Source organism: Lissotriton vulgaris, chromosome 6 (genome assembly GCF_964263255.1).
Source record: "Lissotriton vulgaris chromosome 6, aLisVul1.2, whole genome shotgun sequence".
NCBI classification, from domain to species: Eukaryota; Metazoa; Chordata; class Amphibia; order Caudata; family Salamandridae; genus Lissotriton; species Lissotriton vulgaris.
Genome location: NC_141694.1, coordinates 888,285,578 through 888,298,849, shown reverse-complemented (window position 1 = coordinate 888,298,849; position 13,272 = coordinate 888,285,578). Strand labels below are relative to the sequence as shown.

The 13,272-nt window shown below is 46.7% G+C and overlaps 1 protein-coding gene across 1 annotated transcript in view; it reads left to right on the top strand.

The window, feature by feature from the left end:
* MAL (mal, T cell differentiation protein (MAL blood group)) overlaps positions 1-13,272 on the top strand; it is a 292,825-nt gene that overhangs the window by 136,117 nt on the left and 143,436 nt on the right. Inside the window, exon 2 of the mRNA XM_086926877.1 lies at positions 12,263-12,436. Coding sequence (XP_086783003.1) covers positions 12,263-12,436 — 174 coding nt within the window. The remainder of the gene's footprint in view (positions 1-12,262; positions 12,437-13,272) is intronic.

Genomic DNA, 13,272 nt, shown 5'->3' with positions numbered 1-13,272 from the left:
AGAGTGAGGGTGACAGATCGATAGAGTGAGGGCGACAGATAGAGTGAGGGCGACAGATAGAGTGAGGGCGACAGATAGAGTGAGGGCAACAGATAGAGTCAGGGCGATAGATAGAGTGAGGGCAATAGATAGAGTGAGGGCAATAGATAGATAGAGTGAGGGCAATAGATGAATAGAGTGAGGGTGACAGATAGATAGAGTGAGGGCGACAGATAGAGTGAGGGCGACAGATCGATAGAGTGAGGGTGACCGATAGAGTGAGGGCGACCGATAGAGTGAGGGCGACCGATCGATAGAGTGAGGGCGACAGATCGATAGAGTGAGGGCGACAGATCGATAGATTGAGGGCGACAGATCGATAGAGTGAGGGCGACAGATAGAGTGAGGGTGACAGATAGAGTGAGGGCGACAGATAGAGTGAGGGCGACAGATAGATAGAGTGAGGGCGACAGATAGATAGAGTGAGGGCGACAGATAGATAGAGTGAGGGCGACAGATAGAGTGAGAGCGACAGATAGAGTGAGGGCGACAGATAGAGTGAGGGCGACAGATAGAGTGAGGGCGACAGATAGATAGAGTGAGGCTGACAGATAGATAGAGTGAGGGCGACAGATAGATAGAGTGAGGGCGACAGATAGATAGAGTGAGGGCGACTGATAGATAGAGTGAGGGTGACAGATAGATAGAGTGAGGGCGACAGATAGATAGAGTGAGGGCGACAGATAGAGTGAGGGCGACAGATAGAGTGAGGGCGACAGATAGAGTGAGGGCGACAGATAGAGTGAGAGCGACAGATAGAGTGAGAGCGACAGATAGAGTGAGGGCGACAGATAGATAGAGTGAGGGCGACAGATAGATAGAGTGAGGGCGACAGATAGATAGAGTGAGGGCGACAGATAGATAGAGTGAGGGCGATAGATAGATAGAGTGAGGGCGATAGATAGATAGAGTGAGGGCGACAGATAGAGTGAGAGCGACAGATAGAGTGAGAGTGAGAGATAGAGTGAGGGCGACAGATAGAGTGAGGGCGACAGATAGAGTGAGGGCGACAGATAGAGTGAGGGCGACAGATAGAGTGAGAGCGACAGATCGATAGAGTGAGAGCGACAGATAGATAGAGTGAGGGCGACAGATAGATAGAGTGAGGGCGACAGATAGAGTGAGAGCGACAGATAGAGTGAGGGCGACAGATAGAGTGAGGGCGACAGATAGATAGAGTGAGGGCGACAGATAGATAGAGTGAGGGCGACAGATAGATAGAGTGAGGGCGACAGATAGATAGAGTGAGGGCGACAGATAGATAGAGTGAGGGCGATAGATAGATAGAGTGAGGGCGATAGATAGATAGAGTGAGGGCGACAGATAGAGTGAGAGCGACAGATAGAGTGAGAGTGGCAGATAGAGTCAGGGCGACAGATAGAGTGAGGGCGACAGATAGAGTGAGGGCGACAGATAGAGTGAGGGCGACAGATAGAGTGAGGGCGACAGATAGGTAGAGTGAGAGCGACAGATAGATAGAGTGAGGGCGATAGATAGATAGAGTGAGGGCAACAGATAGATAGAGTGAGGGCGACAGATAGATAGAGTGAGGGCGACAGATAGAGTGAGGGCGACAGATCGATAGAGTGAGGGCGACAGATCAATAGAGTGAGGGCGACAGATTGATAGAGTGAGGGCGACAGATTGATAGAGTGAGGGCGACAGATAGATAGAGTCAGGGCGATAGATAGATAGAGTGAGGGTGATAGATGGATAGAGTGAGGGCGATAGATGGATAGAGTGAGGGCGATAGATAGATAGATAGATAGATAGATAGATAGATAGATAGATAGATAGATAGATAGATAGATAGATAATTAGATAGATAGATAGATAGATAGATAGATAGATAGATAGATAGATAGATAGATAGATAGATAGATAGATAGATAGATAGATAGATAGATAGATAGATAGATAGATAGATAGATAGATAGATAGATAGATAGATAGATAGATAGATAGATAGATAGATAGATAGATAGATAGATAGATAGATAGAGTGAGGGCGACAGATAGAGTGAGGGCGACAGATAGATAGAGTGAGGGCGACAGATAGATAGAGTGAGGGCGACAGATAGATAGAGTGAGGGCGATAGATAGATAGAGTGAGGGCGACAGATAGAGTGAGAGCGACAGATAGAGTGAGAGTGGCAGATAGAGTGAGGGCGACAGATAGAGTGAGGGCGACAGATAGAGTGAGGGCGACAGATAGAGTGAGGGCGACAGATAGGTAGAGTGAGAGCGACAGATAGATAGAGTGAGGGTGACAGATAGATAGAGTGAGGGCGATAGATAGATAGAGTGAGGGCAACAGATAGATAGAGTGAGGGCGACAGATAGATAGAGTGAGGGCGACAGATAGAGTGAGGGCGACAGATCGATAGAGTGAGGGCGACAGATCAATAGAGTGAGGACGACAGATTGATAGAGTGAGGGCGACAGATTGATAGAGTGAGGGCGACAGATAGATAGAGTCAGGGCGATAGATAGATAGAGTGAGGGCGATAGATGGATAGAGTGAGGGCGATAGATAGATAGAGTAAGGGCGATAGATAGATAGATAGATAGATAGATAGATAGATAGATAGATAGATAGATAGATAGATAGATAGATAGATAGATAGATAGATAGATAGATAGATAGATAGATAGATAGATAGATAGATAGATAGATAGATAGATAGATAGATAGATAGATAGATAGATAGATAGAGTAAGGGCGATAGATAGAGTGAGGGAGACAGATCGATAGAGTGAGGGCGACAGATCGATAGAGAAAGGGCGACAGATCGATAGAGTGAGGGCGACAGATAGAGTGAGAGCGACAGATAGAGTGAGGGCGATAAATGGATAGAGTGAGGGCGATAGATAGATAGAGTGAGGGCGATAGATAGATAGAGTGAGGGCGATAGATAGATACAGTGAGGGCGATAGATAGAGTGAGGGTGATAGATAGATAGAGTGAGGGCGATAGATAGATATAGTGAGGGCGATAGATAGATAGAGTGAGGGCGATAGATAGATAGAGTGAGGGCGATAGATAGAGTGAGGGCGATAGATAGAGTGAGGGCGATAGATAGAGTGAGGCCACTAGATAGATAGAGTGAGGGCGGTAGATAGATAGAGTGAGGTCGCCTCGTGGTGGACGTGGTGGTGGCCGTGGTGGATGTGGTGGACATGGTGGTGGTGGATGTGGTGGTGGTGGATGTAGTGGTGATGGACGTGGTGGTGGTGGATGTGGTGGTGGATGTGGTGGGTGTGGTGGTGGTGGACGTGGTGGACGTGGTGGTGGTGGACGTGGTGGTGGTGGGTGTGGTGATGGACGTGGTGGTGATGGATGTGGTGGTGATGGACGTGGTGGTGATGGACGTGGTGGTGGTGGGTGTGGTGATGGACGTGATGGTGATGGATGTGGTGGTGATGGACGTGGTGGTGATGGACGTGGTGGTGATGGACGTGGTGGTGATGGACGTGGTGGTGATGGACGTGGTGGTTGTGGATGTGATGGACCTGGTGGTGGTGGTGGTGGACGTGGTGGTGGTGGTGGTGAATGTGGAGGTGGTGGTGAATGTGGAGGTGGTGGTGGTGAATGTGGTGGTGAATGTTATGGTAGTGGTGGACGTGGTGGTGGTGGTGGGTGTGGTGGTGGTGGTGGGTTTGGTGGACGTGGTGGTGGACGTAGTGGGGGCGGACAAGGTGGTGGCGGGCGTAGTCGTGGTGGACGTAGTGGTGGTGTGTGTTTTCTCCGAGTTGAGTAGAACTCCGTGGTATAATGGTCTCCTTGTGCCAATGAACCGTGTCCAAGTGTGAACGAAGTCAGAGATGTGCTGGCGATTCCGAAGACACCATGATAAGAGCTCAGAAAGCTGTGTCTTGCATGGAAGGAAGAAGAACCATAATAAGCCAAGTTTGAGTGATACGAGGGCAAATCACACGATGAGTAAACGCGCAGTGTCACATAAGTATGGGAGCGGAAACCAGGTGCAAATATGGGCAACAGCGATATAAATTGGACAATAGGATTCCAAACCAGTGGTTCGGATGTTGAGTGTAAGAATAATATATGGGGTCCCAGCCGGCTGGTGAAAACTGTATGGTGTGTGGGCCGCCATGCAGGGAGAAGTGAATGACCCGAGGGTAATTAGAGGCAGTGCAATGGGAGAAAGGATGAACAGACGCACACCAGAACGAATATTAGATAGCGAGGTTCTCGATGGATCAGCGGGAATAGCCCGGAAGAGGTCCCCAACGTGGAAGGTCAGGAACCCGTTGGTGACCAATTTGAGCAGAAAGGCAGAAGAGTATAAAGTGGCAATAATGGGAAGAGTAAAACGGGACTTGGGGCCAGGCAGGCAAACGGGACAACGGTGTGCGCGGTATACATGTGCAGAAAGGAAATACAGATCCCCAAAGTGAAGAGGGAATGTTAGGTTGTGGAGACCCTCTGGAAAAGAATATATAAAGGGCAAAGCGCAAGAAAGCAAAAAGCGGCAAGGCTAGAGGACACAAACAGATGTGGTGGATATATAAACGGCAAAGAGCAAGAAAGTAAAACAAGCTCTTGGCATTGCTGTGGGGGGGCGGGTTACATGAGGTAAAAGTGACAATTGTGAGCAAACAAAATACAAGAGGTAGCAAACAGGGCCGAGCCAGGGGAGCACATTCCTTTGAAGTCTGAAGCAGGGGGGTGGGAGCGGGGATTCAGAGCGGCCGCGGTCGCTTTGATGTTCTTGTCTTGCTTGGTGGGAGGTGTAGGGGGAGCGAATTGCTGTGCACACGCCTGGCTCACATGAACTGTACACAATCCGCAGCTATATTTCGGACCGCTTGCTATAATCTCGCCTATCATCCTATCGGTATGTAATAGGCGAGACCTAAAAGAGGACGAAAACACTTGCACAAAAATGGAGAGTCAGTTCACCAGCTATCAGGTAAAGTTTTTGCAGTAAGAGCTCAGTAGGGTACTCTGCTGCACATGTGTATGGATGAAAAAGCCTGTATGTCCTTCAGAACCATCTCGGTCTTTCATCAAATCAAGGTAAATATAAAGTATAATACTGAGCTGGATAATAACTATAGTTTAATTGTGAACTAAAAGAAATTGTGTTTTTGATAAATGATGAATAACATTGTTCAGGTAACCTGCTAGTAAATGCACGTACAAATGCAAACGCCTCCAAGCAAAGCATGGTGTATACCAACCCAATAACAAGGAATAGCACTGTCCTGATATAAACTGCTGCAAGCTATATTTCCCTTGCGACTACAAGGCCTAGAAGCCTGGTGGACTAAATCAGAAAATGCAATGGAACCTTCAGATAGTCCTGGCCAATCAAAATTCTCAGAAATAGGGCATTTGTTGTCAGCACAGATCTGCTATCCAAAACAGAAATTGTGTATTATGTAAAATTCATGTACCAGAATGTTACTCGAGCAACTTTTGCTCCAGAGCTCACATCACTGTCAACAAACATTAGCGAGTACATCTGGCAGCACAGTTTGCCAGCTGTTTCAAACTACATATTTCCTAAGCGTTGTCCACACTCCTGATGCTCCCCGAAATTTTTTGTAATAACATGTATGCGTGTTTTAAAGGGCACTGTAAAAAAGCAATTACCCTTCAACCTAGTTATAAAGCTTTGCCTCCAGCTAAATATCGATACTTTGGATGGCTTGCAATTATTACGTTATAATGCATTCTAAAAGGTTTCAGTCATGCGACGTTAATTAGTTTATTTTAAATCCATCAAGAGGTTATATTGTAAATGCAAAAATACCTTCATTAACCGCGCAAGTCACTGAACAGTGATGTTACATATCCAAATCATTGCGTTAATTCAATGAGAGCACCCCCTAGTTCTCAAAAAGACTCTCACATAACCATGACAACCCGTTTTAAAGCCATTACATGGCACCTGCCAGTTCGTGTCATAACCCATACCATCATATAGCGTCTACACACCCTTAAATATCCCTCAGCATGCCCGTCCCTCGCATATTCCACAACAAACCCGAACATTAGGACCCTCAATTGCCAAACAGACCAACATAGTGCAGTACCTTCCTATGGCGACCTTTGAAGACAACAGCAAAGGCTCCATGCCCTATGAGATCCTTTCTGCTGTACTCAAAGTCTCCGACCACCTCCATGATCAGAGTACACAGACTGGTGAGACCCAGACGACTATCAGTGGCAAGGCGGTGTTGGCTCTCTTAAAGGTTCCTCAGGCACGTTTTCTCTCCGCTGCAGCCACGGCAACCCAGCACAGCGCCCAGACGAGGCTGCAGCCCCAGCGGTTCTCACCATGGTGAAGGCAGGTAGAGCGCAAGAGGAGATGACAGGTGCTTTCCTTCAATTCCTAATTTTGGAATCCATAAGCGTCCCTCGTTGTGGGCAAGGGGCATATATTCAGCATGGTGGTGCTTCTCAAAAAGCCATCCTGCAGTTAAAAATCATGCTGAGCTAGTAAAAAGTATGTGGGTCGCTCCATTGTATCCAGGCATGGATAAGCAGCGCTGCAAGGCATACTGGCATCCACAGTCACGGGCTGATAGTGATGTGGAACAACAAGCTCTCTTCCTTCCTCGCCACTTAATGGGACCATCTGCTCGCTTTTTAGACGACCTGTCCGACAAGTCAAAATAAAACCTAAGAGCCGCGCGCGTGAGCTTCTACCGTAGACAGCTCACGTCGCGCGGCTCTTAGGTTTCGGTTTCCAAAGCGCATGGCAGAGTCGCGCTCGCACACATTCACAGCAAACAGCCAGCAGCAAAAGCGCGCTCACGAGGCCAAATCCGAGACGGAAAATGCGCACGTCCGACTCGTGTCCACATATTCAGTAAGCAAATAGGTATACTAAAGTATACAAGAGGTCCATCGCTACGCTCGACCTAAAAACAATTAAGTGCTGGCTCCCACGCTTCATTTGATTGAAGCCCCTGGGTGAGCTAGGTCCCGGGGGCAGTGTGAAGGAGTCCCAATTCCCCCCACACTGCCCCGGGGATCGCCACCCCTGGGGCTTTGCATAAATATTTGCTGGGGGCACATAACCCCCCGCAGCCCCAGGGCCCGCCACCCACGGGGGCTTGTTTTTTTCAAAGTTTGGGGGGCCTCTAAGGCCCCCCTCAAGCCCTGGGGACCGCCACCCCGGGCTCCCATTTATTATGAAAACAGGGGCACACTGCCCCCCACAGCCCCAGAGCCGCCACCCCCCGGCTTCTTTTAAAAAATAGATATATCAGTGTGGGGGGGCTCAAGCCCCCCCCACACGCCCCAGGGACCGTCACCTCCCCGGGGCACACATTTTTAAATTTGGGGGTCCGTAATGGTCCCCCGAGCCCCGGGGACCACCACCTCCTGTTCAGATGTTGGGAGGGTTGCTGCGCGGCCCCCCTCCAGGAGCCTGTGATAGTCCTGGGGACCGCCACCCCCCAGGGCTGGCTTCTGCAGTGTCCTGGGGGTGCCCACCCTGGGACACTGCAGTTTGCTATGGCAGGGTGGGAGCCTCGCGTCTCCCACCCTGTCATAGCAAACTGTGGTTTGGATTTTGGAAGAGAGAGCAGTAAACCTGCTGTCTCTTCCAAAATTCAATCCACATTGCTTTTCCACACAGGGAGCTGCATGTCAGCTGCTCCCTGTGTGGAAAAGCAATACCAGCTCCCGCAGGAGGCTGGGAGCCGGCTGGGACCGTGGGGGCATTGGGGCTCCCCCCATGGTCCCCAATGAAGTGGCCAGGCCCCAGGGGATGGTGTCCCCGGTGCCAGAAGTGGCCAGGCGGGGGGCCACGTGGCCCCCCCCCCCAATAATTAAAATATATATATTTTTTTAAAATACACAAAGGTTGGCCCGAGCAGCCCCCTCCAAAGATATAAAAAAAAACACTGGCCATGCCCCGGAGGGATGGGGTCCCCGGGGCTGAATATGGCCTCAGGATGGGGGCCATACGGCCTTCTTCCATTAAAAAAACAAATACAAACAAATAGGGGTCAGGGATGGGGTCCCCAGGGCAAATAAAATAGGAAAAGAAGGAGGGCCACAGAGCTCCCCTTCTTGAAAAAATAAATTAAAAAAAGACCCGCATCGCATCGGAGGCCCCGCCCCCTCCCTGCAGCACTATGCAAACGTGCCCCCTGGCACGTTTTATGATGGAGACCTAATTCCCCTTGAATACTGGGGTCCCGGGTGGCCAACTAGCCCACCAGGAACCTCCAGTGTGCGCCAGGGAGCTGTGCTGCAGAGAGGTGTTCAGAGGCCACGCCCCTTTTTACACTTCTCTGCAACACAGCTCTGTGGCACTTACTGGAAGTAGCTGGTGGGCGAGTTGAACCCCAGGGACACTCAGGATTTAAGGGGACTTAATCCCCAACTCAAAATGCACCACTGGGTGCATTTGCACAGTGGTGCAGGGAGGGGGCGGGGCCTGAGGTAACATGTGTGCTTTTAATTCCCTTTCAATCCTAAGGGCCCCTGGGGGCCAACTAGCCCACCAGGTGCTTCTGGTAAGTGCCACTGTGGTGCGTTGCAGAGAGTTTGTCCAGGCCACCCCTCTTTTTACACCTCTCTGCAACATAGCTCTGTGGTGCTTACTGGTGTTACCTGGTAGGCTACTTGGCCCCCTGGGACCCTCAGGACAGAAGGGGACTTTATCCCTCAACTTAAAACGCGGCATGGGGCGCGTTTGCACAGTGATGAAGGGAAGGGTCGGGCCTGCGTTGTCATGTGTGCAAACACGCCATGTGGCGCGTTTAAAGTTGGGGAATTATTTACCTTTCAATCTTAAGGGCCCCTGGGGGCCAACTAGCCCACCAGGTGCTTCCAGTTAGTGCCACAGCGCTGCGTCAGTGACATCACTCACGACATCTCAATATATATATTTAACCTGTCCATGCAAAAAACACTTTGTAGGAAGCACAATCAATAAACTCAAGCTACGAATCCTGCAACATCTATGTGCTATAAAAAATAAGGATTCTAGCTATCCTATAGCAAAACACTTTCACGAATACCATGAGAGTGATTGAAACCAACTGAAATATTCTGGGATTAAAATTGTGAAACCTGCAGAAAGAGGCGGTGACAGAACGCTGAAGTTGCGTAGAATGGAATCTCGATTGATTTTAGCAATGGGTACAGAATATCCTTATGGACACAATCAAGATGCAGAATTATTTGTACACTTGTAAATGTTAGTAAAAAATCAACAGCAATTTGTACAAGACTGAGTCAGAACTCTGCAGGAACACAATGCTTAGTATATAATCATTTTTGTTGGTTTATTTGCACCCTGACACTGTATATACAAAGTTGCACAATCTTTGAAACATTGTTGACACAACAAGGACACAATTTGAGATATCAACCTCTCAATCTGCTAGGTGCAGTGTGGGGAATGGACAGAATTTAATCAGAGGCTGTTGTAGCATCTCATGTTCCTAGTAACTGCAAATTGAACTCCGAGCCTCATTTGTATGTAAATAGTCACCAAATTTGTGTTTTATCAATATTGAATTATAATTGTACTTTACAATCATTTTGACGAAATTTACAAATCTTGACGACCTGATATAACCATGAAATAGAGCAGGATGTCAGAATGTGTTTAGAAATAGTGCACAAATGTTGAGGAGGAGAACGGAATTGAGAGAGGCTACTATATCAGCTTACTCCAGAGCAATTGTAAATGGAACTCCTAGGAGTACCTACATGTAAATAGCTATCTGATTTGTGTTTTATTGATTTTGGTTTATATTCGTACTTTACGACTATCTCGATGAACTCACTTATCTTGATGACCTGACATAATCATAAACAATGATGAGGAGAACGAAATTGAGGGAGGATATGATGTCAATTTTATGTGTTAGAAACCTAACCTTGAACTGTCAGAACTACTCCCATGGAAATATTCACTAGAGCCGTGCTTTAACGAATCGTGGTTTATAAATGTACTTTACAAAGTCACCGTGATTAGTTAACAAATAATGTTTTTACCACATGATTATCTCACGAAATAGAGGAGAATGTCAAAATGAAATTTCAATGTGTACTGTACATTAATTGATTTGGACAGGACTCTAACTGAGAAAAAGCTGAAAAACTAACAAACAATTGTGTGATAAAGTTACAACAGTATACACCGTAATGGGTGGACAAGGAAAGACAACAAGTGAACTATGAGTACATGTTGAAATGTAAAAAGAATAGAATATCATGGAAAGGTTGCATATGCACTTATTTGTATAATTTGAAAAAAAACTTTATCCTGCACTAGCACTTTATTCAATATAAGAATGTACTTTACAATGATGGTAAAAATGGCGAATGAACTAAACCATGCTTTTGTGTTGAGGTTAGCAGTCTTTAAAAACAAGGGTTAAACACAGAGCACTTTAAATACTGTCTAGACGCTGGGGACTCTATGGTCCAGTAGAAGGCTAATGGTAGCCGAAACGCGTAGATCGTACACATTTCTGCACATTTGCACAATGGTGTTAAAATAAATTAACTTAAAAGTTACTCTGCTGTGGTGCAGTGACTTTCGCTGAGAATGAGGATCTTCATATGGAGGCTAGGGAATCCGAGAAATATATATTTTTATTTATACATATATATATGAATCACTCTGTATCTGACAATCTATATTTATGGTATATAGTAGGTAGGAAAACACTCTTTACAACAGTATGGTGGCATTGGATGGCAGCAAGACCACACACAAGCAATCCAATATTACCAAACACATGCTGGAGGGGCTGCGGAAGCAGGGCCCACATAACACATATATATTATCATCCTTACCTAAGGTAGAATGGTTCTGGAATACTTGCAAATTTTGTTGGGAGGCACAGAAAAACAGCTTGCCAGCTGCACCGTAGTGGCATTTTTGGAGACCCCGTCAGAAGAAATCTATCCCCTTCACTCAAAAAAAACCAAGTTCATATCACATATGCACTTGCAAGATAGAGATAGATTGGCATCATTGGGGAACTACCTGGCCAAAATTACTGAGACCTACGTCACCCAAAAAATTGCAGGATTAAGGCTTAAAGAAGAAGTAATAGAAAAGGAGCTGACATGACAACGAGTGGGCACAAACAAACAAAGTTAGGGGGTATGTGATGTGGCTCCACCTTTATAGGAAATGTAGACTCTGAAATGATTTTTGGAATCTTTATCTTTTCAAAATGTAATAAAATGATTTGAAAATAAAAAAAGGGACTCGTACATGGGCCACCTGGGATATTACTGCACATTTTTGATTTAGTTAATGTAAGATGTTGTTTGGTTCTGAAGAGTGGGTACACCAGGTTTTTTAACACAACCTAGGGGCCGATTAGGATTGCGGTGATTCCGCATCCTCCGGGCCGGCGGAAGCCACCGCCGGCCCGGAGGATGCGGAATCACCGCAGCAGTGCCTTCAAAGACCCCCCGCCAGATTAGGATGGCTGGGGGGTCATCGGCGGACCGGAAAACCGTCCGCCGCTTTTCCGCCGCGGTCGCCTTCCGACCGTGGCGGAAAAGCTCTAATATGGTGGCGGTGTCTATCAGAAACTGCCAGCCATATTAGGATGGTGCAGGAAACATGCTTTTCCACGGCGACATTTCCGCCGTGGAAAAGCATGTGGTCTTTTGAGTTTAGGGCCCGTTGCGGGCCCCCAGGGTGTCAGGGGGTGGGGGGTGCACATGGGGGGTACCTATGGTACCCCCCTGTATTTACATGCACAAAGCGGCAGGCACCGCGCGGTACCTGACGCTTTGTGCATGTAAATGCAATACATGCATTTTTAACCTTGCAGCGGGTGCTGCTTCAAGCAGCATCCGCCGCAAGGTTAAAGATACGGGATGTGACCGCCAGGGTGGCGGTCACATCCTAATTCCTATGGAGGGACCGCCGCTGCCCCTGCAGACGGTCCCTCCATCCTAATGGGCGCCCTAGTTTGCATCACTGAAGCTCCTACTAATAATTTTGCGCACATTATTCATATTTATTGGGAATGCTACATTAGACGAAATTGGATTTTCAAATTTTTGATTTTATCATGTTATGTGTCCAAAATTAGTTTACTTTAATAAAATAAGTTAATGTTAAACCAGGAAAAGGTTTGTAAAAAATGAAATTAGCAGTTCCCAAGGGAGCTTTACAATTTTCACTCTTGGTAATGATTAAAAGTCTCCTTGAACTGAGTCAATCATGACTTTGTTTTTTGTTTCTGATTGTAGGTGTTTGGAGGCCTCGTCTGGATTCTTGTAGCATCAACTAGATTACCTTTTGATTTGCCGCTAATACAAGGATGGGTTATGTTTGTGTCAGTATTCTGCTTTGTGATTACATCCATCCTCTTCTTCCTGTACTTGGTTGGAGCCCATGGAGGGAAAGCTTCTTGGACGTCATTGGTAATTTCTTTATTTCTTTTGATTTTGGTGATATCAGAGAAAATACTTTACTACAGGGCAATGGACCGTTGTAACAGCTTTTATGTATTGCTTCTTACAATGCTGTAAGTTCTTCAGCTATGTGAATCTCACTATATTCCATGTAGAATAGTGGTATAGAGTGATTTGTTGATACAACTAAATTAGGCAGCTCCTTCAAACGTAATCTAACATTTGACCTAAAACCTACTTTATGGATGAAAATCCCATTATTAAAGTCAATTGGCCTGATTTAGAGTTGATTGGTAATGGCAAATCACATAATTTATGAAGCAGGTGCTGAATCCTGTGGAAAATCGAACTGCAAAATTTCCTCCACCCTTATGCTTTTCAAAGGGAAAATTGGTCTAATTAATTCTGCATTTCGTCAACAAAATTTTTGATTTTCCACTAACCAATCACAAGGAGATGATGGATGGAGCACTGAAACTTTTCAGACACTCACCTCCAGTCACAGATCTGGGTTGAATCCATCATCGTTCTTTATATCACTTCGTCACCTCAGTTCAGACCCAGCTATATGCAAATCAGTCTTGACCCTGTGCCTCATGGGGACAGTCCAGCCTGAAGTGACAAGCCAGGTCTTCCCTGGACCAGATAAAAGCATCTTGGGTCCGGTTTCGGGGTAACACCCCTCATCAGCCAGGCTAGCTTGAAACCAGTGGCAAAGTGAGCATGGGCCCCAAGTCTGGGCATACCCTGCCAACTTAGGGTGAACAAAGCAAACACAAGGAGATGATGGATGGAGCGCCAAAACACCAAACTCTAAATCAAGCCAGATGTCTTTGAAATATTTC